The 27,981-nt window shown below is 55.0% G+C and overlaps 1 protein-coding gene across 1 annotated transcript in view; it reads right to left on the bottom strand.

The window, feature by feature from the left end:
- ZFR2 (zinc finger RNA binding protein 2) overlaps positions 1–23,835 on the bottom strand; it is a 37,016-nt gene extending 13,181 nt beyond the window's left edge. Inside the window, exons 1-9 of the mRNA XM_088018101.1 lie at positions 23,783–23,835; positions 9,568–9,781; positions 8,684–8,807; positions 8,036–8,260; positions 7,663–7,931; positions 5,018–5,200; positions 3,395–3,623; positions 2,141–2,298; positions 1,209–1,328 (exon numbers count right to left, since the gene is read on the bottom strand). Coding sequence (XP_087874227.1) covers positions 1,209–1,328; positions 2,141–2,298; positions 3,395–3,623; positions 5,018–5,200; positions 7,663–7,931; positions 8,036–8,260; positions 8,684–8,807; positions 9,568–9,781; positions 23,783–23,835 — 1,575 coding nt within the window. The remainder of the gene's footprint in view (positions 1–1,208; positions 1,329–2,140; positions 2,299–3,394; positions 3,624–5,017; positions 5,201–7,662; positions 7,932–8,035; positions 8,261–8,683; positions 8,808–9,567; positions 9,782–23,782) is intronic.
- Positions 23,836–27,981: the final 4,146 nt, after the last annotated feature.

Genomic DNA, 27,981 nt, shown 5'->3' with positions numbered 1-27,981 from the left:
CCAGGGAAGAAGGAAATTCGGCCCCACCATGAGACACCCTCGCTGACCACGGATGGGTCGCGGCAGAGCCAACGCCAAGTGCGTATTTCTAAGCAAGCTAACTCAGGGGAGACACCATTTGCATGAAATCCAGCAGTCTGCATTTTCAATAGCACTGCAGATTCTCTCGCTGAACGTAGCTTATGGTGCTTCCTTCATCATTCACAAGGCACAGTGCTGTCTAGGGACCATTCACTGCTGGCAATGGCCCACGTGTCCATAGACGGACGGACCGATACACACAATGTGTCCCCCACGCACGGGAGCGTCCCTCGGCCATGAGCAGGAGCCAGGCACCCACACACGCTGCCCCGGGGATGGACCCCGAGCCCACGACGCTCGGGGAGGGAACCAGACGCAGAAGGCAACACGGGGTGTGACTCCATTTATGTGAAACATCCAGAACAGGCTCATCCATGGACGGGAAGGGGACTCGTGGGCAGTATGTGGGGGTGACTGGTAATGGGGATGGGACTTCATTTGGGGAGATGAAATGTTCTGGAACTAGAGAGATAAGGGTCACAGCTCTGTGAATCCACAGTAGTAAAAGCCATGAAACTGTACCCTTTATGTGGGTGAACTGTGTGGCAGGTGAATGACACCTCAATGGAGCAGCTAAAAAGGGGAGTGTGCACGCGTGATGACATGCCCACTGCCCCGCGAACCTATGAGGGGAGGCCTGGGGAAGGCAGCTGACAGCCTCTCCTCTGGTGGAGCCCACAGGGCAGAAGGGCCCATGGGCCATCCCCCTGGGCGGTAGTGGTGCGCCCCGACAAAGGCCCTGCTGGTGCTGGAGGCCTTAGCACCCACTTCTTGGAGGTCCGGCTCCCGGGGGACGCTCAGCCTGGACAGCCCAGCGCCCCCGCTGCAGCAGCAGCCCCTGGGTCACGACCTCCCAGCCCCCAGGCTCCCCCCCCACCTTGGCCCCGCGCCCCGTCTCAGCTGCATCTGTGAGCCTGTTCCGTGTGCTCGGGGACCCCTCCAGCAACAGGTGGGTCCAGAGCCGAGACGCCATGGGAAACACAGCTGCTGCTGGGTCTCCTTAAGGCTCCAGGTAGCACGAATGTGGGGGACAGGCCCATGGGGCCTGGAGCGCCTGTCAGGGGCACAGGGGGTGGTGCAAGAAGCCAGGCCGGTCCGCCCCCCCGCCCCCGCCCAGCCCTGCACACCTTGTACTGCAGCCGGTGCCGCCGCCCCCGCACGTGCGTGTCCCTGGCCGTGGTGTCGCCGAAACTGCACTCGCACAGGCTGCACTGGAACCGGACCACCTTGCCTTCCCCGTTGCGCACCTGAGACACAGCGCCCCGCTGAGCCGGCCGCTACCCACGCGGTGCGTCTGGCCCCTGGGCAGGGGCACCCTCCTCCCCTCGGGGGCACTGAGCCTTCCCTGGAGGCCTGCGTGCAGGCGTCCTGCCTGCCAAGCGGGCTTCGGGGGAGCCGGTGTGTCACCAACGCACCCTCCTGTGCACTGCCCTGCCCCCCACCCCTCCCCACCCCGGGCGCAGACACCCGTGGCCTGTCCTGCAGAGCCCCTGCCTCTGTTCCGTCCTGAGTTCCACCCATCACAGGCCCTGCTGTGCTTCCTGACACTTTTATGCACCTGATCGTCTCCTCAACTCTGAAATGCCAAGGCTGCCTAGGCAGGACTCCGATCTGGGGTGGCGATTCTTCACGGGACAAAACCAGAAAACACGCTAATGCTCACACTTCCTTGCAGCCACTGAGGGGGAACCTGGGAACTAGGGAAGCGGCCCGGGGAGGCGGCTTCCAAATCTGGTTCCAGGCAGGCCTTGCAGGCTCCGGGCATAGGGGCAGTGGCCACGGAGGTCGCACACCGGCTCCTGATGCCCAAGGATCCAGTGACTCTGTCTGCCTCAGGCCTTCCTTCTAAGATCTGAAACCTGGTGCCTGGACCTTCCAGTGAGTTCCACAAGATGTTGTGGCTCACTGTGGACTGCCTGCGGACAGGTGTGTACATCTCAGATGGAGAACCGGGGCGCAGTCTTGAAGCCTGAGCCCTGCTGGAGTCCTTCACCACCGCCTAGAGGGGGAGCAGCGTTCACGCCGACGGCCCAGGGCACGGCAGCTGCCTGGCAGTTACCTCTTCCACGTAGTCTAGGCCCACTGGCTGCGCATCACAGCTTCCAGAAGCTTCTGCGGAGCCTCCTCGGGCGGGCGGATCTCTAGGCCCATCTGGGGCGAGGTGTGCCCTTTTGCCTTCTGGGGCCCTGCTGCTCGCCACCTGAGGCTTAGAAGGCCCTGGAAGGAAAAGCTGGGCTGCTCAGGACCTGCTCCAGCCGGAAACCAGGGCCAGCTTCCAGTCCGCCTGCGTCAAGTGTGGAATGCGATGCAAACCAAGGTCTCCCGCTGTGCATTCAGCCCCCCCCCTTGTGACATCAGTCAGTCGGATTCCCAGTCCTGAAAGACCCCTTTTGTGCCAGCTTGGGTCACAGCTGAGAGCACGAGGCCCAAGTAGCATTTGGTGCCCACCTGAACATGTCCACGGGGAGGCCCGGGTGGCAGGCCCCTCGTGGAGGAGCCCGTGGCCGCGCCACTCTGCAGCCCCTAGGTAGCTGAAGATGGGAGTTCCTTCCAGGTGGACCCGGGGTCATGGTCAAGCTAGCCCCCTTCAGCAAATTCACTGGGCACCAGAGGGGAGACGGGTCTCTGTTACCACACTGTTCTCTGGTTTGAAGTTCAGTATCACGTGGTGATTCAAAACACAGGGCTGCTGAGGCTCAAAATAAATCCTCCTGCCCCTCCTGGGCAAAGCTCAGCGGCGGAGAGCAGAGCCTGCGGGACGGCCCTGGGTCTGAATCCCACCTCCACTATGTCTGAGGTGGCCCCGGGCCAGGCACGTGACCTTGCCTCACCTCTGGCTGTCCCTCTGCAAACGGGGATTACGACAGAACCTACTTTCCAGAAAAGAGTTTGGAGGGCAAATCAGGAATGCCGCAAAGCAGTCAGCGGAGTGTCTCCCACAGACCCTAGCCACTCAGTCCGCGCCACCAGGCAGGCCACGCACAGGGGAGGTGGGGCCGCAGGTGGGGGGCCGAGGAGCCCCCCTCAATTTCCTGAGACCCACGTACCTCGGAGCCCACTCCGTTCACCCTGAGCACTGGGGCGTGAATCATGCTGCCACCGGACTACGGGCTCTGCCCACGCTTCCCAAGGGTGTGGCCCGAGGTGGCCACAAAGTGGGAGAGCAGGCGTGCCCCTCACCACCCCCACCCTCCACCCAGGGTTCTGCCCCTCTAGAGAGAGGTGATGGCTCTGACACATGCCCGCAAGTGCTTCTTTGGAATCCCAGCCTGAGGAATGAGTCAGAGCATGGGCGTGGGGCTGTGACACGTACCCACACTCCTGGCCTTCAAAGCCACTGGTGTCCTGGCCGGCGCTGGCTTGCTCAGGGCGCACATGCCGGGGCCAGCAGGGGCTGTGGGCTTAGCAGAGGCCATGGGGGGACTCTCTGTGGCGAGGGGGGCCGGCTTGCTGGTGCAGGTGGCCTGGGCCGAGCTGGAGTCCCCCAGCACTGGTTCAATGATAGGGATGGGCTTCCCCAACTTAGTGTGCAGCTTCAAGACCTGGAACAGACCCAGGCCCCCAGTCAGGGCCACCACTGAGCCCGATCGGACTTCCTCAAGAGGCAGGAAGAGCACGTGGTGGGTGGAGGGGGCTGGCAACCTGTGGGAGGGAGGGTGTCGGTCCCATCCCAGGCCCCAGCGGCAGGCCTTTGGCTCTCAGGCATCACTCCCTCTAGAAGATCCTTCCTGCTTCCAGGCCCCATTCAATGCCCTTACTAGAAGGACCGTCCCACCGCCCGCCGCATCTTCCCGGACAACCACCTCAGACCTGTTCTCAGGCTCCAAGTCTCTGACACTCACCGCTCAGACCTGCCTCCACCCAGAGCTCACCGCAGGCTCTCCCGGGCCCCCAGAACGGCCCACTCCTCCTGGGTCCCAGCTCCTCTGCCTGCACCCCTGCATGGCCAGGCCTGTGCACCCCCTTTTCCCACCTCTCCTCTACCTGCTCGCTTCCCCTCCTCCACGTGTTTGCTTTCGCCTTTGTGGGTTTTGTGGATTTGCTCAAGCTTTCGAGAGCCTGCCCCGGCTGGGCCGAAGGAGGGGAGAAGACAGGTCCTCAGGCAGGTGATCTGAGGGTGGCCCAACTCCACAGTGGGGAGCTGGAGGAGGGCCAGCCGCGGGGAAGGGAGGAGCAAAGGCCCGGGGGCAGGAGGGAGGTGGGCTTGGGCACCGGGAGGAGGTTCTGTGTGGGGCCAAGAGACAGGGGCCTTCCTAATTGTCCCGCCGGTGACTACATGGGGAGAAGCTGGTGTCCTGCCAGGCACTCTTCCTGCCTGCAGCGCACACACCCCCCAAGAGAGCATTATCTTGCAGGTTATCAGTACCATTTGGGAAGGGTTGCTGCTTTCCACAAAGCTCCCTCTGGAGCAGGGCAAGGGCAGGCCCCAGGGAGAGAGGTGGGGGTCTCCCTACCTTCTCTCGGGTGGGAGATCCCGTCAAGTTTCTCCATGAGCTGACATAATACAGGCACTTTTAAGGCCACAGGAAAATGTTGATTGCTATCAACAATCAATATTAAAAGCATGGATGTTAAATCATTCCCTATCGATTAAAACACTGCTATCAAAATTGACATGAAACCTTACTGTTTGAATTGTATTAACCGAATTGGATCTGCTTAATTTTTAAAAAGCAGAACCCCAAATGGACCGTGCAACTTGACCTCATCAACAAACTCTTGTTTCTATAAACGTGTAAATACCTAAGGTTTCCCCTGCGGCCTGGGAACAAGCACCCCCCCCCCCCCCCCCCCCCGCCCCTGGCTCCACGCCTTGGCCCAGGGGGCGGGTGAGACTTCTATAATATTCTGAGGAATGCAACAGCATGGGCCCCACAGAAGAGCTTCCTTGTTGGCGGCGGCCACCTCGATGCCGGGGGCCCAGGAGGGCTCCTACCTTCTGGTGCCTGGCGCCCCGGATGTGAGCAGCGTAGGCATCCGGCCCCGGGCACCACACGGCACAGAGGCCACAGCCCAGACGCGCCGGCACCCCGCCCGGGCCGCCGCTGACCTGGGTGCCTGTCTTCTGGGCCGCCTCTTTCTTTTTGTGCTTCTGCCCTCCTAGGTGCTCGCGGTAGGCCTGCAGGCAGAGCGAGAGTGGCCTGAGGTGTGTGTGTGGGTGCATACGCAGTTCACTCCCGGGAGAGACCCAGGCCGCCGCCCCCCTCCCTTCACTCATCGGCTGCCCAGATGCTCCGGTGTGCCTTCGTTAAACCCGGTCAACAGGCCAGAGCTCTGCCTGAACCACAGGAGGTTTCCTTTTTCCTCTCTAAAAGTGGATGAGCTGCTTTCGTTTCAGGGGCTACTCAGAAAAAAATGCTGGCTTTTCAGAATCTAACCTCAGAAACCACACGAAGACAGCCGCTACCTGAATGACACGCGCACACTTCCTTTTCAGAAAGCGGCCAACACACGGAGGGGTCCGGGCGAGAGAGGGTGCGAGAGTCACAGGCCCGCGCATGCCACACCACCGTGCCCAAAATATCGGATGGCATCTGGCAGGTGACCAAGCTCCTACGTGGCATCTCACACTCCTCTCTGGCAATCCCGAAGATGAGGCCGGCTGCAGGAACACGCTCCACGTGGGTCAGCTCAACCAACGCACCCTGACTATGCCAAGACTTGGGCCGCCCTGGTGACATGGACCGGTGACATGGGGTGGTTCTGGGGCAGACGGGAGGCAGGGACAGGAGCTGGAGGGGTACTTGCTGGGATTCAAGAAACTTCTGAACATTTACCTGAGCAACAGCGCGCATGCACACGCACGCACACGCACACACACACACACACACCCCAGGTAAAAGCCTGTGGGGCAGAGAAAAGCCTGGAAGGATAGACCCAGTGATGCTAACGGGAAACTACTGCAAGTGTAGCGAGTGGGGCAGTTCCCGTCCGCGTCCTACACACACACCAGTTAAACCGCAAGCTTCGACCAACCGTGGTCTGACTTCCAGTCCCAGGTCCCTGGTTCTGCGCCCCAGACCTTCCCCTGACACGCTGAGGTAGAGGCCGCAGTTAGCAGCAGGAGACGACCTACAGAAGGTGCCGCGCGGGGTCCTAAGCTCAAAGTAAGAGGAACCATTCATGACTGTCTTCCCACCACAGGGCCCCCCCACCGTAAACACGTGTTCAGTGTGTGACGAGAGAAGAAGCAGGGAGGCGCGTTGGGAAGGGGCCTGCCCTGTGCTCCTGTTGGCCGAGGGTTCCCCCGGCCCTGAAGGGCTCGCCCGGAGGCCACACGGCCAAGTGAGTTCACAAAGAACAAGACGCACACGCACACGCACGTGCCCGTGGGGACAGGTGAAGCGGCAGACGTACGAGTAAGAAGGACGCTTGATCCATGTCAACACCCTGGCTGCGAGACTGGCTGCAGTTTGGCAAACTGATGGCACTGGGGAAGCTGGGCCAGGGGGTACAGGGACCTCTCTGAGTCATTACTCACAACCGCCTGCGAACCTACAACTTTCTCAGCAAAAACTCCAGTTTGAAGAGTGCTATTAATCTCAGCAAAAAGCTGGGAACGACAAGAGCTCCCATTTCTGTGGCACGCTGCATGCGTGGGGACACGCTCGGGCAAACCCCGTCACCACAGCTGTCCCCAAGAACAGCTCAGACACCTGCTCAGGTGACAGCACAAGGCTGGGCTCCAACCTACCCCACATCACAGGCGTCCCCTGCATGGGGAGCGTCCCGCACTCGCGCAACACAGTGCTGTGAAGGGTCTAGAACTAGGAGCAGAGGCTTGTGTTTGACCTGTGAGAGGAACCCAGAATCCCCGAAATACAGAATAAAAATCACGTAGAGAAGATGGACCTCCCATTAATGAGCGCGAGTCTCAGCGGGAAAAGTGCACAGGAGGTTCGATCAACAGGCCTGTAGAGACAGCAGGAGATGGGAAAGGGCCTTGGCCCCCCCAGGTAAGTGGGGGCTGGATGAGGGGTCTCCCCACACACCCTGATGGCCTGCGATCCTAGAGTCTATGCACCCCTCCAGCTTTCTCTCAGAGTATTAAAAAGAAGACAACACTAGCGCGTGGTTCTCTGTGGACATGGAGCCCTGGTGTCTGACGACCTTTCCAGAGAACTAGCCGGGTGATCTGTGAGTGTGGCTGGGGGATCTTCCTTGGACAACAGGTGTGAGCTCACGCTCGCTTCCGTCCACCCGAGGCCCTGCTTAAGCAGCCCTGCAGCGAAGGAGTGCCACCGCCAGGCGCCTCTTGGAACGGTGCCTGTGGCACCCATCGCCACACGGAGGAGGGGGCTCTGACCACGCTGCCCACTCGGGCAAGGGGAGCCCAAGACCACGTTCCTGCCGCCAGCAGTCCGTGCCGTGCTTGCCTTTCCGTGCTCTACACGCACACCTGAAAGGCACATCTGACGTGCACTTGACATCGCCAGTTTAATAACAGGCCTTCTGCGGTAGGCAACGCCCCTGATGTCTGGTTAGCCAGGTGGGGGACGGGGCTCTCTCAGCCCAAGGCGGGCAGCAGGGTCCCCAGGAAGATCCTCTGGGCCTGCTCAGCCGGCACGGAGGGCAGCTGACCTGGGGACCCACGCAGCTGATCTTGCAGATGTCACAGTAGTGAAGTGCGGGCTCCCTGGGGCCACCCTTGGGTTTCAGCAGCTTGCAGGGAGCCAGGAGCTTGCCAGAGAGGCTGCCGGCAGACCTGGCCCTGGGACTGCTTCCTGGGCCGCCCCACAGGGAGCCTGGAGGCTGCTGGGGCGGCGGTGGCAGCTGGAGGGGCAGCAGTGGGGGACACTGAGGACCGGCTGCCGAGTGCGCCGCTGCTTCATAGCCCGGGTAGCTTGGTCCTAAGAAGCAGAGAGGAAAACCAGACAGAGGGAGACGGGCTGGTTTTGAGGACGCTCCAAGAGGCATAGCCTGTGCCTGCACGCACACGGGGAACGTGTCTTACCCGCGTCTGGGGCAGAGGTGGGGCTGTAGGAGGTCAGGGTGCAGGAAGGCAGGGTGGAGATGGAGGCCACGGGCAGGGCGCTGGTCACCAGTGGGTAGGGGTAGTTCTCGGTGTAGCTCAAGGCCAGGGTGCTGGCTGGCTGCCCTGCCTCGGCAGCGGCCACTGATTGTAGGGGCTGCACTTGGCTGTGCCCTCCACGGGACTGGACAGAAGTTCCTTTAGTCCCTGGAGGGCAAGCAGAACCTCTCTGCAAAGCCACCCTTTGCCACAACCCCCCAGTGGACAGCAGGAGCCATGCTCCCCCTGTAACCGTGGCAACTGGCCTCCCCAGGCCCCTACTGGCCACAACCGCCTCCAAGTCCAGAGCCCCATGCTCTCCCATCTCGAAACTCCAAGTCCTCAGCAGAACCCACCTCCTTCCCGCCTGGGAAAGCCTCCTCGGAATAAAACTGCTTGGCTCCCCTCTTAGTTCTTTCCTTCCCACCCTCCCTCTCCCTATACCAGCCCAACCCCCCGCAGAGCCTTCCAGGCATGTTGGAGAAGAGAGCCCTGAGACTCCCGGCCCTCCTACGCATCTGGAAAGTTTGAAGTATGACTTTGCAGGGGTTCCTCCCTTGGTAGAGCCAGTGGCTCCTTACAGAGACGCACCTGGCTGGCAGGCCGTGGCCGTGGCCGGGAGCTGAGGCTGGCTGGCAGCAGGCAGGTGATACTGCTTGTTCTCGAAGCTACCGTAGCTACCGGCATCTGTCGACGGTCCATAGCTGTAACTGTCCTGCGAGGGGGTTACCAGAGCGACACAGAGCAGGGAGGAAGCCCCTCAGGGCAGCGGCAAGGTGTGCCCTTGCTCGCCCCACACGCGGCGCGCGCTCACACAGTTCCTGAGCTCCTGCTCTAAACCGGGCCATTTCAGGAGCCGGGGACACAGTAACTGGTGACACGGATGCGGCCGCCCTCGAGGAAATGTTAACATCTGAGCGCAGAAGTGCTCTGCGGAATGCCTAGCTTGGAGACAGCCCCTCAGAGGAGCGGTACAGGGAAGGCAGCAGGTGAAGACATGGGGGCAGGGTTCCCAGCAGGGTCAGCCGGATGCAGAGGCCCCCACATGGAGTCAGCTGGTGGGCTTGCCAGCGACCAGAGAGCAGGAAGAGAAGGGAGGGAGAAGGTGGAACCAGACAGTGTGAGGTTTGCTAGCTGGGCAGCCCGTGGTCCATCCACTGACGTTAGGGGGTACCAGCGGTGGGTGGCAGAGGCCCAGGGGGGTTGGACCATGTCCAGCATGGGACACGTTGGCAATTCCAAGTGGAAACACAGAGGCCAGATCTCTAGGCCCAGAGCTCTGGGAGCGGAAGGTGGCATCATGAGCACCAGAAGTGCCCGATGAGCACAAGCTCATCCCCTGCTCACTGTCAGGGGCAGGGACGAGAGCAGGAAGGTATGTCTGTGTCCCCGTCTGTCTGCCTATACGGGGCACCCACGGCACATGCCCCCTTCAACGTTATCCGGTGCTAGTCAAAGAAAGGCCAGGCTGATACCTGGTAGGAGGGAGCCATGGTGCGTGCGGGGGCAGGCTCCTGGGGCTGGCTAGAGTGGAGCTGGTACCCGCCATACCCCGCTGGGGTGACAGGCCTGGGGGGCGGGGCGGCCGCAGGAAACGGTGGGGTCAAAGCAGGACCCATTCCAGCAGCAGGTCCCGTGGCGAGGCTGGCTCCAGCGGTGGGGAAGGGAAAAGCCATCGGAGGCTGGGTGCTAGAACCACAGATAAACACAAAATCCGGCTACATCAGATGAGCTCTAAGTAACACTTCCGTGGAGCACGTAAGTGCCATCAGCCCCCGGGCGTTGGCAGCTCTGGATGCTACAGTGAATCCGTGCTTTCTGTGATTAACGGTCCTTTCTACAGGAGCAGGCTTGGGTTTCAGCACTTTTCACAAAATAACACAAGGTCCTAACAACTCTGTGAGTCAGGGACCCTCCTTGTCCCCGTTTACCAGAGAGGAAACTGAGGCACAGTAAGTGGCAAAGTCAGGACCTGAGCCCGTTGGTCGACTTCTCAGCTCATCTGTGTGGGCAGCAAGCTTTTTCTGGACATCAGGATTCTTCAAAGAAAGCTAGACTGAACAGTATTTTATAACTGAGGAACGAATGGATCCCCAATTATTAAAATACAGAAGATCAGTGAACACGGAACTAAACTCATAGTCACGAGAACCCGTTTTATTGCCAGCTTGCTCTACACAGCACTGAGGCCTCTGTCGACACCACCTCATTCTCCCATCTGCCTGTCCGTCGGTCCCGTTTCTAAATGCAGAAACTCTGAGGATCGTGACGCAGGTCAAGCGTTCGATTCAGACCAAGATCTTTGTGACCCAAGTGCCCCCCACGCTACTAAGTATCAGTCACCGAGCAGATGGTCCTCCTCAAAGTCCATTTGTCTGGGAAGGTATCATCAGAGCTTTTAGCCCCGTCACGGATCCCATGAAGGTCTTGCGAATGCTGCAGGGGATGAGGCTGGGTGTGCGCGTGGGGTTTGGGGCAGGCAGGCCTGGGGACAAAAGTACCTCCACACGTTCTGGACCAAAGCTAGCCATGCAACGACGGCCGGACCGCCCCTGTCCCTCTGCGTGGCTTGCGGCCCAGCTGGGACAACCCGGGGAGCGCTGCCCAGGCTGAGCAGAACACCGAGGGCCAACCACACAGAGTCAAGTGCAAACGCTCCTCACAGGAGCTGGGGACCAGCAGAGCCTGGGGTCTCACCCCTACCGGGAGCCTGCCCACCTCCTCGCTAGCATCTCCACCCCCCTGGCAGCGAGAGCACAGCACAAACTTGCCCACGTCGCCCTCCTGCTTGGAACCATTCAAGGCTCCGAAACGCAGCCCTGAAGCCCATGCACCCCATCCCCTCCTGTAGGTCACTGCTCGAACGTCACCTCCTCCAACAAGCCCTCTCTGAGCCCGTCTAGGGTAGCAGCAGCATCCCGTCCCCGCCGCCCTGCTGGAGTTCTCTTCCCAGTACCTCCTGATCCTCTCTGACTTGTCTCTCCCCTGGTTGTCCCCTCCCCCACAGCACCAGGCCACAGGGGCACAGGAAGGGCAGTGTGTCCCAAGGTCTTACCAAGCACTGCAATGGCATTTGGCACATAGCAGGTGTGCAGTAAGTACAGCTGCGGGGGCACGTGCTTACAGGCGTCCCGGGGGGCACGTGTTTGGGAAAGGGTGGGTGGGGGCAGCCCCCACAGCTCCCATCTACAGTGGCTTTCTAGATTCAATCGAAGGCAGCGTCCTGGACCCCAGGGGCCACTCCTAGGTGCAATGCCACCGTCCAAACAACTCGAAATCTGCAGCTCTACAGTGAAATTACAACACAACGGGAAGCCAAACCTCCGATCTGTAACACGAGATGCCTGCATCTCTCCAGGAAAAAACGAAAGCACCCTATCTGCTATGAAGGAGCACTGAGATTTCTCAAGTCAGCCACTCGTGAGATTCATGGGTCTCTTCTGTCTTAGAGACTTTCTTGGTCAAAAGGCAGATCGAGCTGAGGAATGGAATTCAACATTTAGTTTCATTTTAATTAATTTAGGTTTCGCAGTGGAAGGCGCAGAGAGAGAACATTTCCATCATCAGAGAAAGTCCTGTGGGGCGGTGCTGCATGCGAAGTCCTCACCCATCACAAACACACACTCGTTTACTGAGAAGCACACAAGCATCTCGGCCCACTCCCGCTCTTGTGACGAACCCTGCTCAGGCCCTGGGGAGACCCTTCTCCCCACCTCTTGCTCTAGAACATGAAAGCAAAATCCAACACTCATACATAATGGATGATCCAGCCTCAGAAAGGAAGGGACCCTGACACCTGCCACGACGTGGAGGGACCCCGAGGACGCTGCTCAGTGAGAGGAGCCAGACCCAGAAGGACACATCCCGCAGGACCCCACTCCCAGGAGGTCCCCAGAGGAGTCCCGTCCCCACAGACGGAGAGGAGAGGGTGGGAGCCGGGGCTGGGGCAGGGGGTGGGGAGTCCATGCTTCGTAGGGACAGAGTCTCCGTGTGGGGAGATGGGATGTTCTGGAGACGGAGGGTGGGGGTGGTCGCAGGACAGAGTGAGTGTGCTTCGTGCCGCTGAGCTGTGCGCTTAGAGATGGTCCAATGGTACATTCTATGTCGTGTCTATTTCACTACAATAAAAAGAAACCTCACAACCACTACCAGTCACTCCCCATCCCCCCATACATTCTGTCTTAATGTTTAACATTTTTTAGTATTTTAAGAAAGAAACTTCTTAGACACACATGAAAAATTATGTTGATTTTTCCATGTTTTACATTTACTCAGCATTTCTGATGAAAATATATCTGCTTTGCACACTTCAGCTGTAACTGATTTTTAAGGTTGGATCTTTTAGCTCAGCCTTTCTCAACTGGGATTCCAGCAGAAACGAAGGCCTCGTGCCCCCAGGCATCCATGTAGGTAAGAATTCAGGTCCCTCTGAGGATCCTGGGATGGCGCTCACTGTGGCCCGTCGGGCTCTCTGACCATCTCCTGTGTTCTGCAGCTCTGAGATGGAACCCCGATCGGGAAAGAGACCGTGTGGGTTTGCGCTGGCTGCCATTACAAAGTCCCGACAGGGTAGCTTCAACACCAGACAGTCCTGTAAGGGCCGGAACCAAGATCAAGGAGCTGGTAGGGGCAATTCCTCCCAAGGCATCTCTCCTGGGCGTGTAGACACCAACTTCTTCCATGTCCTCACAGGGCTGTCCCTCTATGTGTGTCTGGGTCCCCATCGCCTCTTACAGGGACGCCAGTCATACTGGCTTAGGGCCCATCTCTGTGACCGCATTTTGACTTAATCACCTCTTTTATTTTTTTTTTTAAGATTTATTTATTTATTTGACAGAGAAAGACACAGTGAGAGAAGGAACACAAGCAGGGGGAGTGGGAGAGGGAGAAGCAGGCTTCCCGCTGAGCGGGGAGCCCGACGCGGGGCTCGATCCCAGGACCCTGGGATCATGATCTGAGCCGAAGGCAGACGCTTAACGTCTGAGCCACCCAGGCGCCCCTTAATCACCTCTTTTAAAGATCCCGTCTCCAAGTACAGGCACCTTGTGAGTGAGGTCTTGGGGGTCAGCGCTTCTACATATAAATCTTAGGGAGGACACAAGTCAGCCCATCCATGATAGCTGCTTCAGGCCATTATAGTAGCAAAACTCAGACGACATGAAAATCTTGGTTACACAAACATCATTCATGCTGAAATAATATAAATAAAGTTCAAAAAATACATTTTACAAAATATATCATTTATGAATTTGTTATTTTATAAGACATCCAAATAGCCCTGGCCCATCAACAGAATGCCCAGACATGCATGATAATAAACTCAGTCATCTTTGATGTTTTGCCAACCAGAAAAACCTTAGCCTCTTCCCCCCCCCCCCCGCCTTTGGTCATTAGAAACGTACATTTGCCAAGGTAGGTAAGATAAAACATACCGTATTTAACTTTTAGCCAGTTTGGTTCGTGATGTTAAAGTATTTAGATGTATGGTATGCAGTCCATTCATCCTGGGCCCCCCAAACTTAAAGCCTAGTTATTTACTCATTTGAATGGCTCACAATTCATTTGCCTATCCTCCTACTGGTAGACATTTATATTATGTGTTAGTTTATGTAGTGCTGAGTCAAAAATTATCCCCAATGCTGTGGTTTCAAACAATAATACTGATCTTCAGTCTCTGCAGGTCAGGAACGCGGGAGTGGCTTGGCTGGGCTCTAGGCTCATGGTCTTTCTGAGGTTGCCCACGAGACGCTGGCTGGGGCGGCACCATCTGAAGGCCTGACTGGGGCGGCGGGCTCTGCTCCCCGGATGTTCCCTCATACAGTGGGCACTTTGGTTGTAGCTGTCTGCAAGCAGCCTTGGTCCTCTTGTGTGGGCTTGTCTCAGTACTGCTTGAGTATCTTCCAACATAGCAACTAGCTTCCCCGAGAGAGAAAACTGAGTCATGACCCAGCCTCTGACACCAATCACATGGCAGAACTTTTGCCACATCCCATTAGTTAGAAGCGAATTACTGACTCTAACCCACACTCCAGGGCAGAGGATTAGGCCCCAGTTTTTGAAGAGTTCGTGGGTATCTCTTTAAACCACCAAACATTATTTCTAATTTCCTGCTGGTCAGCAAGGCTCCAAGGTATCCTCCACGTACATTCTACATATGCCTTCTTGTGCCGGCTTCCTCGAGCAGCCTCCTGTCCAGCCTGGGTCCCACCCCACTGGCCACAAACCAAGCACAGCCCATGGAATGGGGCCAGGGTGGCTGCCTCAGACCCACCCTGTGTCCTCACATAACTGTAATGACTTTGTTAGAGGCCCTACCTCTAGTCACATTGGGGGTTAGGGCTTCACATGAATTGTGGGGGGCACAATTCAGCCTATAGCACCTCAGCATCCCAAAACAGGACAAATCTTGTGAGGAGATATCTTGGTGACTCCCCATTACTGACTACATAAACCTCAGCTTCTGCCTTACATCTGAGAGCCCCGAGCCCACTGTCCAGCCTCCCGCCACCCCCCCCCCCACCCAACATCCTCTGTCCCTCAGCACATAGCACCGTTTCTCGGTCAGACCCTGTGCTTTTCTCCCATTTCAATGTCCACACCAGGCCCTTCTCTCAGGCTGGTGCGCCGCATCCCAGCCCCACCCGCCAAAATCCCAGGCACCCTTCACTGCAAGGCCTCTTCCAGCCTTGGGAGGTGGCGGAGGGCTCCTGCTAACTGCTAGGCTGCGGGCACATCCATTCTTTCTCCCTCAGAGTCAAAAATGAAAGCTTCGATGGCACACAGCCATGCCCACTTTGTGTATCATTTACGGCTGCCTCCGCCCTAGAGTGGGGACGCTCGGTAGCTGCAACAGACGCCATATGGCCTGGTGTCAGGGACCGAATGTTTGTGTCTCCCAGAATTCACTGTTGAAACCTTACCCCTCAGGGTGACAGTGTTAGGAGGTGGGGCCTTTGGGAGGGATTAGGATTAGATGGTGTAAGGAGGTTGGCGCACTCAGGAGTGCCCTTGAGTCACAGGGGAGACTGCTGCCCCCCCCCCCATGCAAGGACACAGCGGGGAGGCAGCCGGCTGCAACCCACCAGAGGACTCTCACCAGAACCCAGCCCCACTGGCACCCTCATCTCCTCTAGCCTCCGGAACGGCGGGGGATACACTCCTACTGTTTACAAGCCACCCAGTCCGTGGTCCTTTGTTACAGCAGCCCGAACTAAGATACACACAAAGCTGCAAGTATTTACTCCATGACCCTTTACTAAAAAGGTTTGAGCTTTTAAACAGCAATGGTTTCCTGGCTTAAAACAGCAATTGTTTATTTCGCTCATGATTCCGTAGGCTGGGCTGCATTGCACCTGAAGTCAGCGGCAGGCAGGCAGCTCCGCTTCTGGAGGGTGGCTGGCTATCAGACGGACACCCTGGCTCCCTCCCTGTAGCACCTCTTCCTCCAGGGCCAGCCTTGGGTCCTTCACGTGGCAGCGTTCCCGAGGTGGAGGGGACACAGGCAAAGGCTCTAGAGGCTGGAAGTCCAAGATCAAGGTGCTGGCAGATGCCGTGTCTGGTGAGGGACTGGTTCATGGACCGCCATCTTCTTATGTGTCCTCACGTGGAGGACGGAGGGACGGAGCTTTAGGGGGCCTCTCTCATAAGGGCACTCATCCCATTCATGAGGACTGCACCCTCATGACCTAAGCCCCCCCAGAGGCCCTGCCTCCCCATACCATCATCTGGAGGATTAGGTCTCAGTTAGCCATTGTGGGGGGGCACCGACTGTCAGCCTGTGACAGCGTTACTTCCACTGCAGTCCGCTGGCAAGACAAGGACAAGGAAGCCCAGATTCCAGGGCTACGGAAACGGATGTTACTTCAAGATGGGAAAAGCTGCAAGGTCATGGCAGAAAGGCTGAGGACATAAGGAACGAAGGACGGAGACATTCTGGCAACCCATCTGCCACACTGAGGTTTTAGGAGTTGAGTGAGCCAAAACACAGCTCATGGCAAAGACCTCCCACAGGCATGACCCATACGGTTGCCAAAACCTAGGAAATCTGGCATAGGGGTTCTCACCCGGGATGACTCTGTCCCTAGCGAACACTGGGTGATGCTGGGGACATCTGTGGTTGTCACGACTGGGGTGCTGCCAGCGCTGGGTCAGTAACCAGGGATGCTGCTCCATCCCCCAGGGCCCACCCCAGAATGACCTGCCCCAATGCCAAACGTGCTGCTGAGAAACTCAGACCAGCAAAAATGGGTGAGGATACCGCAAGTTTGGGGTTGGGGGTTGAGCCTAGCGTTTGGGGGGAAAAGCGGCAGCAGAGGCAGTTTCTCCCGCCCAGGCTCCCTGCCACAGGTCCAGAGGGAGAACACCCCACCCCTGCTCAGGCTCCCCTTCATGGGAAGCCATTGGTCACCTCGCCTTCTCTCAATTTCCAATCAGGCGGAAGCTGAGACTTCCTTCCCTCTGATTCCTTGGAAATGGCAGTTTTTCCTGCAGTCACTCTGGCCTCGCAGGCCCCAGGTTAAGAATCCCTACTGGAACAGGGAGTGCCAAAATGCAGTCGCTGAGCTCAAATGGCAAGTCTGGCCCTGTGGGACGTGGCATGTCCCCTTCTCTTGGGAAATGTGATCAGGTCTTCTTGCAGCAACACGGACCTCTCCACGTCTGCACTCAGGCACCTCCATGGAATGAAATCCCACAGGCACAAGTGAGACATTCCCTTCAAGCAAGATGTTAGAGAAGAGAGGCTGAGCATGAGAGGTTCTGTACAAGGACGGAGCTGGAGTCACAAAGGTTTAAAGACTAGGAACTGGGAGAACCACAGCCCAGTGGGATGGCTTCCAGTCCTGCTCTGTTCACCGGGGCCTTGAGCAAGTCGCTTACTCTTTCTTACCCTCGGCGTATTGGCCTGGGACCCCACCTCTTGAGATGGCAGGACAATTCAGCAGGAGCTCACGTGCTACAGCAGATTGCGCAGGCAGGGGCTTACAATGCAGGCCAGGGGTGCCAGATCTTCCGATTTTAAGCAAGGCTAAAAATCAGGGTTTTTGCAAAATCTCCCATTTTTTATTTTATTTTATTTATTTGTCAGAGAGAGAGAGCACAAGCAGGGGGAGCAGCAGGGAGCCTGACGCAGGGCTCAAGCCCAGGACCCTGGGATCAGGACCTGAGCCAAAGGCAGACACTTTACTGACTGAGCCACCCAGGCAACCCTATTTTTATTTTTTTAACGTTTTTTACTTAACTAATCTCTACACCCAATATGGGGCTCAACTCATGACCCCCAAATCAAGAGTCACATGCTCCTCCAACTGAGCCAGCCAGGTGTCCCAAAGTCTCCCGATTTTTAAATGCTGGCAACCAATTCAAATAAAGCAAGCAATAAGCCTACCACACAGGCTGAAGACAGGTGTGAGAATCAAACATGGTGTGCAAGCTGCCAATTTTCAACCCCTGATGGATGAGGAACAGGAATAAAAAGCCACAAATTCACTCTTGGTGAAGACTCCCTTTAAGCCCGCAGCCGAAGCCCTGTGCTACTACAGCTGCAAGTCGCCTGTTGCTCAAAGGGAGGGTGTGCCTGTCCCCGCAACAGTGAGGACCCCGTGACAAGGACCCAGCTGGTGCCGTCGGCCCAGGAGGGAGAAGAGCCGAAGCTGGATGCTGGGCCCCCGTTAGCACAGGAAGAGCAGTATTTAAGCACATCTACGCGAATGCAGCTTCCTGACTCCCGGCTGGCATCCTCCTCTTTGGGTCAAGGCAATTATCTCGTAATGGTTTTTTGGCCTCAGTGTTTGTTTCAGGGAGGCAGGGTTTTTTTTGAGTACATCATCTAGGTAAGATTTTAGAATGCAAGGTTGGCAAGACCCATTGATGTCATTTTGCTCAGTCACCTGACGGGGACGTGGAGGGCTGGAGATGGAAGGGACTCGGCCGAGGAGGTCCGGTTCTGAGCAGGGCTCTCTCCTGTGGGACATGCTCTCACTTGCTCCTACGAGGCCAACCATAAAAGAACACATGGAGGGGCGCCTGGGTGGCTCAGTCGGTTGAACGTCTGCCTTCGGCTCAGGTCATGATCCCGGAGTCCTGGGATCGAGCCCCGCATCGGGCTCCCTGCTTGGCAGGAAGCCTGCTTCTCCCTCTCCCTCTGCCTGCCACTCCCCCTGCTTGTTCTCTCTCTGTCAAATAAATACAATCTTAAAAAAAAAAAAAGAAAGAAAAAGAACACATGGACCCTGAGTGTAGCCCTCACTTCAGAAGGGTATGTCTGAGGAATCTACAGCAGGTAATGACATGTTCTGGGTCTGCTGCAGCAGTGACATCTCTCTGATACACACCACTGTCAATGGGTCATACTCAGTGGGAACATGCACACACAACACCAAAAACATTTAGAGTCTGAGGGGGGGAAAAAAAGTGGAAAAAAAAGATTTTCCTGCAATCACAGTGAGCTGTGATTGAGCTAACAAAGTTCACTCAGTATCACTGCCCCACGTGGCAAAAACTAAGCCTGACTGAGACTGCCGCAGAGCCCCAAGTAGCTGGAACTCTCACGTCAAGGATCACCTACACTGCAGTGCTAGTGAGAGAAAACTCAGCTCCAGCACCCTGAGCTCGGCACAGTTTTCCAGGCACATCTGTGATGACTCACAGGGCTGAGGAACATCCAGAGTTTAGACGGCGTGCAGTGGACTCCAACACCCACTGCTGATATGGTCACTAAAGACATTCATCGGGAAGGACATTTTCAAATCTGTTTTATTGTAAGATGACATGACTTTATGTGTACACACACACGTAAACACCCCGTGATGATCTCATTTGGCACTTCGGTTCTTGAGGTTTTTATCGTCAAAATATAATTTGACATACGTTCACATGACAATTCTGATGTTTAAAAATATTTCTTTAAAGTATAAGTAATCTCAACACTCAACATGGGGCTTGAACTCACAACACTGAGATCAAGACTCACATGCTCTTCTGAATGAGCTAGCCACGCGCCCTACAATTCTGATTATTTTTTAGCAGAGTTTTTTAAATTATGAAAGTCTTACGTACCTTCTCCATGTGAAATGCCCATTTCAGATCCAGAAAACATCCCAACCTACTGGAAAGGGGTTTGATAAACTAAATCTTTGGGCCCTTGGGGCTCTCTCCTGTGGGACATGCTCTCACTTGCTCCTACGAGGCCAACCATAAAAGAACACATGGAGGGGCGCCTGGGTGGCCCAGTCGTTGAGCGTCTGCCTTCGGCTCAGGTCATGATCCCGGGGTCCTGGGATCAAGCCCCACATCGGGCTCCCTGCTCCGCGGGAAGCCTGCTTCTCCCTCTCCCACTCCCCCTGCTGGTGTTCCCTCTCTCGCTGTGTCTCTGTCAAATAAATAAATAAAATCTTAAAAAAACAAACAAAAACACACTAAATCGTTGGGCTCTTGAGAAGATGACAGAGAATTTCATTCCCCACCATCTGCAACCTTCTTTAAACTGTAGTCAAGAGTCTCCAGCTCTGAATCAGGGCCAGCCTGGCTCCTCAAGACAGAGCCACTGGGCTGCTCCATGTTGCTGAGGCAGGGATTCCCGAAGCTGGTGACAGGCGTTTCCCAAGCCTCCAGGGTGAGCCGGATTCTGAGCTTGGCAGTGCAATTCTTCCATCCTTCTGCAAAGGAACATGGTCCCCACATGGAGGGTGGCCACGAGGTTAGCCTGACAGGCAGATGCTTAAAAATGTTGTCCTGATGATATTATGCTGGGTAAGCCAAAGAGAAAGCATTCTGCATGTGCCCTCAGAGAAGCAGTGCAAGCAAAAGAATTTCCAACCAGGCTTACGATGACCACGCCAGTCTACTGCTGTGAATCCAACTGATGAAAGGCCACTGTTTGAGGACTGGCGAGGGGTTATGTGTGGTTCCAGCCCTCTCCTGCTGCTTTCAGACGTGGAGAAACCTCCTCTACCGCCATGTCTACACTGGTCTGACACATGCACCTCGTGTCGACAGAGGGAGGCAGGACTAGACAACCAATGTGCGGTTCTTATGAGCAAGTAAAACAGATGTCCAACTACCAACCCTGGATTCAACCAAAGACATTCAAATTAAAAAGAAGCCACTGGGTGGCAAAGTCAGTCAAGAGTCCCACTCTTGGTTTCGGCTCAGATCATGAACTCATGGGTCATGAGACAGAGCCCTGCATTGGGTTCCATGCTCAGCAGGGAGTCTACTTGCGATTCTCTCTTCCCTCTCCCCCTCTGTCCCTCCCCCCACTCTCTCTCTGTCTCTCTAGTGAATAAATCTTTAAAAAGAGAGAGCTTCTCAAAAGCTTATTAAAATAGAGCTTCTCTCGATGAGAAATCAAGTATTACCCCCAAATCCAGCAGCTGTCTTATTTAGACTTAACAAGAATGTGAAGGCAAAGGTAGCCAGGTGTACTGTACAGGTGGAATTTTCACAAAACTGCTGAACGAAGAGGGAAGGAAATGTAACAGAGAGGGCCAGCCTATCCTGTTCCACTAGTGTGGACCTCCAGCATACAGCTCCAAGTTCTAGATGTTTCCATTACCAAAGTGATTTAAACGCATACAGAACCCTGCTGGGAAAACTGCACTTGGGATGATGAAAAGCACTGCCAAATTCAATTTTCCTCATGGGATTAATCCTTCATTCTGGATATCTGCAGCACTAACTCTAGCTCTAAAAAAAGCTTTAGGAGATTTAAAAGACCAAACAACATACAATAATTGAAACTCATCATACCAACAATTGTAAACTTTTCTTATACTGTCGAGAGTGAATGTGCATCCAATTCCTACTGACCAACAATTCAAGAAGTTCAGATCCCAACCCTAATAATGGACAACGATATAAGGAATATTCCTATCCAGGGCTATGGTTATCAAGTTTAAAAGCCAAGAAAACCTAGTCAAAATTCCTCTAAGAAAAAAACTGTTGCCAGGGTGCCTGGGTAGCTCAGTCGTTAAGTGTCTGCCTTCGGCTCAGGTCATGATCCCAGGGTCCTGAGATCGAGCCCCGCATCGGGCTCCCTGCTCGGCAGGAGGCCTGCTTCTCCCTCTCCCACTCCCCCTGCTTATGTTCCTGCTCTCGTTGTCTCTGTCAAATAAATAAATAAAAATCTTAAAAAAAAAAAAAAGAAAAAAACTGTTGTCTTCACTTTTGGCAATTTGTAAAACGGGTTTTGTAAATACTGTTGTCCAAATGCTACCATAAAGTTGGTATGCATTCTCAAAATCTGTTATGTAATTAGTCTTCTATGTTATATAAGAAATATATACTCTACAAGCAGCTGAAGGTTCCAAGCAAAAGTCACTTACCCCAGAAAAAAAATGTCTAGTTAAAGTCATTCAGATAATGCAGATGATCTCTTTCCAAGGTTTTGTAAGACTGAAATTTATTTTACCATGATCTGTGTTTCAGTTTCGCTTAAATTTATTTTTAAGATTTTATTTTTTTAAGTAATCTTTACAACCAACGTGGGGCTTGAACTTATGACCCTGAGATGAAGAGTCCCACACTCTGACTGAGCCAGCCGGGCACCCCTACTCTTTTCTTAAGGAATAACACATGTTCTTGGGGACACTTCTAAAGCACAGACTAATTTGACATTTCATTCAGGGTAATTTCACATCCTTAGTCACACGCTGAGTACATGGTATCACCTAAGTCATCAGACTAAAGACAGCAGCTAGGCTGAAATGTGTAACTACATTAATTCAAATAAATGACAGATGCATCTGCTGAAGCCCAGCAATTACCCATTTTAACAGTGTAAATACTTCAATTCTCCTCCAGGAGGTAATTTTTTTTTTAAAGATTTATTTATTTATTTGAGAGAGCGAGCTAGCTCGAGCAGGGGTAGGAGCCGAGGGGGAGGGAGAGAAACAAGCAGACTCTGTGCTGAGTGCAGAGCCCCACTCAAGGCTCGATTCCAGGACCCTGAGATCACGACCTGAGCCGAAATCAAGAGTCGGATGCTTGACTGACTGAGCCACCCAGGCGCCCCTCCCCTGGAAGGTAATCTTAATAGACAGCATAACATTCAAGTGATTTCCCACTCATGACTGAAGAATGCACTGAGAAAGAAAAAGAGAAAAGAAAAAAGAGCTTGCGAGCAGGCAGAGGGTGAAGCCCTTCCAAAAGTGCACGCCTCTAACAGCCTGGGACTAGTGGATTCTGCTTTAACTAAGCACAGGCAATAGAAATAGCACTGAGGGTGATAGAAACAAAGAAGGATAAAATAAAAACACTGTGTTGCAGGAAACGGCAGGCCCCATCAGAAAATCCATTACTAGCCACACACCCCACTTTAGAAGCCACTCCAAGTGCGGAAAACATAAGGAGCTCTCCTCTTTTCCATAACCCTTAATTCCCAAGCCCTGGTCTGTTTCCTTGTGATCCCAGAGGAAAGAACATGGCCAGATCCCAACGACTAGGTTGAGAGGTCTCTACCTCTCAAAGCCCTAACTTTCCATGTATCTATTTTCTACAAGCTGAAACTGAAACGTGCAGCAAAGGCCCCTACAGTGCAGCCGACACATGTCTCGGTTGCCCAAAGGGCAGTCTGCGTCCTTGTTTCCTCAGGGTGAGGAACCGGCCAGAGAGGTTCAGCCAGGCTACAGCTGGAAAGGGCTGGGTTCCGGGAGGCGCTCGACAACCCCCCCCCCCCCCGGCCCCGGCCCCGCCGCGGGACGCCAGCCCTGCATCCCTGCCTGGGACTTGCTCTTGAGCGTCAGGCTGAAGGAGGAAACAGCAGAGATGCTCCAGAGAGAGGCCGTGGAGAACGGCGTGGGGCTGTGTATTTGTACACTTGGGGTACAGCACACCCCGTGTGCTGTTTCTACCTGGAGATCCCTCCTTCCCTTGGCTGCTTCCTATCTCTGCCCCCATCTCTTCTCTAAGCTCCCCCCCCCCCAAATGCATGGGTCTCCGTCCTTTACACCCACCCCACAAAGTCTCAAGGTCTCAGGTTCCTCTAGCCCTCCTTACTGTTCCCCCTCCCCTGGAAGCCTCTAATGCCCACCCCCCATTGGGTGTCAGGACTTCCCCATGTCGAGTCTGGGACCCCCCCCAAGTCTCTGCCTGATCCCCCCATCAGGGCTCAATCCCCCTTGCCAATGTCTCTGAGTTCCCTCACCACCCCCACCCCCGTCAGGGGTCAGTACCCCCTGACCCCACATTCCCCTGCCCAGCCAGGTGCCCTCCCGGGTCTGTCTTACCCCCAAATCAGAATCAGATCGCCCCTCCGCTCCCCTCTCCTCCGCCAAGGTCTCCGCTCCACACCCTGCGCAGTCAGGTCCCCTCCGGACCCGCCCCCCACCCCCCGCGGCCCTCAGGACCCTCCCCGGCCTCCGTCTATCCCCCACCCCCGCCCAGGGGTCCCCGCGCTCTGGCCCTCCAGCTGTGCCCCTCCGGGGCCACCCTCGGCCAAACCCCCTCCCCACTCGGGCTTCTGTGCCCGCCTTGGGAGCCGCTGCCCTCCCCACCTCAGGCCTGAGCGCCCCCTTAGGTACGGACTCCCAGCACCGCCAGCTCTCCCTCCCGGCTGCGCGGCCATCTTAGCTGGCGCAGGCCTCCCAGCCCGTGTCCCGCTTGGTTCCGGCCAACACGCCGGCCCGCGGCTTCCCCGGGGTCTGGGTCGGGCCCGCGTCGGGCCAGCGGCGCGGGCGGCGCTGGGGCCGTTACCTGTAGTGTGGGCCGGCGCCCCACGCGTAGCCGCAGCAGTTACTCGCCGCCATCTTGGCGTCAGCACAGAGCTGGAGCTGGCCCGAGGCGCGAAGGGGCGGGGCGCCGGCGGTGACGTCCCCGGGCCCCGCCCCCGCGCCGCGTGCCGCTCGCGTCCCACCACGCGCCCCAGGCCCCGCCCCCCGCGCGAAGCCCAGGCCCTCTCGCTTCTCACTGCACGTCTCCGGGCGGACTCTGCCTCGAGCCCCGCCCCTGCCTCGAGCCCCGCCCCTTCCTGGAGTCCCGCCTCTACCCCCGCCCCCGGGGGGGGGGGGGCAGCTCAACATCCGGGGGCTCTGCCTCGAGCCCCGCCCCTTCCCGGAGTCCCGCCTTCCCTTAAACCATAAGCCTTTGTCGGGGTGAGGGGGTGTGTCTCTGCCCTACGTCCGAAGCCCCGCCCTGAGCGGGAGCCTGGACATACTTCTACTTTGTGTCCCACTTGGGTGGGTTGGGGAGTTCCGGTGACCGCTCTGGCTGAGTGCAGGTGGCCCTGCTGAGGCGGCCACGTCCTGCATGTCCCTTGGGCACCCCCTGGTTAGCAGCCTTTCGTGGGGCTTTCTAAGAGCCCACTCAGCACCTAAAAACTTGCTGACCCTAAACTAGTGGTTCTCAGCTGGAGTGATTTGCCTTCAGAGGGCACTGGGCGGTGTCTAGGGACATCTGTGGCCCCTGGCCTGGAGTGGGTGGGGGGCCGGGACGCCCCACAAAGACCCGGCTCCAATGTCAGGCTGAGAAACCCTACTCCAAGTGTAAGTCATTTTGAGAGATATTTCTTGAGCCGCCTGTAAGTCATTTTGAGAGATATTTCTTGAGCCGCCTACTACAAGCCGGGCCACGTTGGGGAATGCGGCAGTGAGCAAAAGTGCATGGTGCCAGTCCTCCTGAACTTAGAGTCAGGGAGACAGATCGTAACCAAACTATTAATTACAATTACAGCGCCTTTTTTGGTTAATAACAGCTTGACCAAGATAGAATTCACATATTGTACAATTCACCCATTTAAAGTGTGCGACTGTGGTCTTTAGTACGTTGACAGAGTTGCACGACCATCACCACTGCGTGATTCCAGAACATTTTCATCACCCCTAGTAGAAACTGTCTCCATGAGCCGTCATTTCTCAATCTCCCAGCCCCTGGCAACCACTGGTTTGCTTTTTGTCTCTATGGGTTTACCTGCTCTGCACATTTCATATAAATGGGCCGCTACTTAGCAACAAAAAGGAATAAACTCTTGAAACACACAACAACTTGGATGAAGCTCTAGAGAATTATGCTGAGCAGGGAGAAGCCAATGCAACAAGGTTACATGCTTTACATACTCTTATGATTCCATTTACATAAAATTCTTGAAACGTCAAAATTACAGAAATGGAGAACATATTAGTGATTTCTAGGGGTTAAGGACATGGGGAGGAGGGTGTGGGGAGTAGAAGCACTTTACAGGGACAACGTGAGGTATCCTATGGTGAGGACATCTTCTAGCTCTCGACTGTATGGAAAGCAATGGTGAGATTGTACTATAATTGCGTAAGATTTTACCACTGGGTAAATGGGGGAACTGGGTACACAGGATCTCTTATTTCTTACTGCATGTGAATCTACAATTACTTCAAATTTTTAACAATTAATTAAAAAAAAACCACAACAGTACGGGGCACCTGGGTGGCTCAGTTGTTAAGCGTCTGCCTTCGGCTCAGGTCATGATCTCAGGGTCCTGGGATCAAGCCCTGCATCAGGCTCCCTGCTCCATGGGAAGCCTGCTTCTCCGTTTCCCACTCCCCCGTTTGTGTTCCCTCTCTCGCTGTGTCTCTCTCTGTCAAATAAATAAATAAAATCTTAAAAAAAATAAAATAAAATAAGAAAAACAGTACATGTACCGACTGTGGAGGGGTGGTGTTCCTTTCCTCCTTGATATGAAGCAGGCACAGGGCTAGTTAATTCTTGGACAGAAACCACGGCAAGCCCAGGGTGCCAAGGAAAGCCGTATGGGTGATTTAATGAATGGCATTCTTCCACTTGAGTCTTCATGACCATGTGTGGCCACCGGGAACAATCGAGTAGGTCTGGCAAATGCAGCTCTCCCACCAGGCCCTGGCTAAAGTTCAGAGTGGTAATTACACAGGGCCTCCCTCCAATTCCCTGCAGCTCTGACGAGGTAAGGAAGGCTATATGCTTTATACAAAAGCAGGTCTGTTTTAATGTTTTCTCTGGATTACATAATATCCACCACCCGCCCCCCCCCCCCCCGTTATTTACTACAGGCATTGTGCTAAACGCTTTGCATGCATGATCTTATCTGGTCCTTACAATAGCTCTTAGAAGTAGATACGGTTGATTCTCATTATTGGCGGCTGCTCTGTTCTATAAAGTTGCAAGAGTGAATGCTGAAGCATCGCCCCTGGAGGAAACCCTGGGGTAGATTCCTGCAAGGCTCTGGTCACAATATTTTCATCAACTCATCAATACATAATCTTGTGCTCTGTATGCTTCTGTCTAAAGACACCTTATTTAATACACATTGTCGATTCGTTAACAGCCAACAGCACTATAATTCATGCCTGAATTAAGCTTAGCTAACACATGTATTTTCTCTGTAAGCTGCAGCCCAGCCTTCTTGTGCTCAGAAACTCAGAAACACCAGACAGCGCTGTGCACGGGGGCCACTGTAAACAGTAAAACCACCAACATAAAGCGCAAAAATGCAAAAATCATGGTACTAAATAGGTCCCGAAAGGGGCCATTTACAACCTGGGCTGGAATAAGGACGCAAAATGGTGCCTTGTTCAAACCCAGCTGGGAATATGTATGGCCAGCACTCAAAGTTTTCACCCCTCGGCGTTGTCTGCAAATGACCCTGAAAGCACTGTGAGTATGGATTTGGGGGTTACGAATGTTACAGATGAATTTCAGCCAGTAGGCAAATTTACAAATAGAGAAGCAACTAATAATGAGGCTCGAATGTCCTTGTATTAATCCCCTTTGCAAATCACGAAAAGGATAGTCAAGGAGCTTTAGCAATTTCATTGCCTCAACCCAATTCTATGAGAACTGATTATGATTCAGGTGTTCCTCTACGGCAGGGTTTCTCAACCCATGCTGTTGATATTTGGGGCCAGAGAATTCTCGGTTCTGGGGGGCCCGTCATGTGCATCGTAAGGTGTGGAGAAGCATCTCTGGTCTGTACCCACTCAATGCCAACATCATCTCCATCCCCCAAAGTCATGAGAACCAAAAATGTTTCCAGACACTACCAAATGTCCCATGAGGGGCAGAATCCCTGCCCCACCGTGAGAACCACTGGTCCAGGGACTGGAGACACAACAACCACAAAGTGCAACATCTCTGATCTCAAGAAACTTACGTTATGGGAGAATGGCAAACGGGGATGTGGGGCAGGGAGGGGAGTTAGTGTTTCATGGGGACTGAGTTTCAGTTTGGGAAGGTGAAAAAGTTCTGGAGACGGATGGTGGGGATGGTTGCACATTGTGAATGTAATTGATGCCACTGAATTTGACACTTAAAATGATCAGAAAGTCAAGTTTTATGTTATGTATATTTTAACCACGATTAAACCAGACAAGAGCCAAGCTTGGCTTTCGCAGCGGCTCCTTGGCAGTGGCCACAGCACCACGGACAGCTCCCGTGTGCTCTCACAGGGGAGGCACTGCTGCTTTGTAAATGCCCCTCTGTCCAGAATGCTTTTCTCCCGCTTCTTCATCCATCCCACTCCTACCCACTCCTCAGGGCCCGGCTCACATCGTCACTGCCCACCCTCCCCGCCGGGAAGTCTTCCCATGCACCCTCCCCCAAGCCACTCTGCTCCAAAGATGTCTCTAAATCAGCCCAGACTCCTTTGCCCATCTGTTTCTCCAAATGGGAGTTCTGCAAAAGCAAAGTCTTTCTTATTCACACACTGGACCCCCACACCCAGCCACAAAGACTGGCCTGGATTTCCCATTCAATTAACACGGGTGTCTCTTCCCAGAGCTCCACTTCCTCCAGCCAGGAGGCTCTGGGCTCTCCTGCCCTGCTGTGAGGCAACGCCTTTCTGCCTTGGGATCGGAGGCCCCAGACCCTGATGCAGTGAGTGAAGCAGTGAATGAAGCAGCAACGTGAGCAGAGTGTTGACTGATCTCCGTGAGGGGAGCCAGCGTCCACAC

Source organism: Eumetopias jubatus, unplaced genomic scaffold (genome assembly GCF_037043125.1).
Source record: "Eumetopias jubatus isolate StellerSeaLion01/CBP00866 unplaced genomic scaffold, mEumJub1_p1.0 scaffold_1, whole genome shotgun sequence".
In the NCBI taxonomy this organism is placed as follows: domain Eukaryota; kingdom Metazoa; phylum Chordata; class Mammalia; order Carnivora; family Otariidae; genus Eumetopias; species Eumetopias jubatus.
The sequence above is the reverse complement of the archived record's forward strand: the minus strand, read 5'-3'. Positions and strand labels throughout refer to the sequence as shown.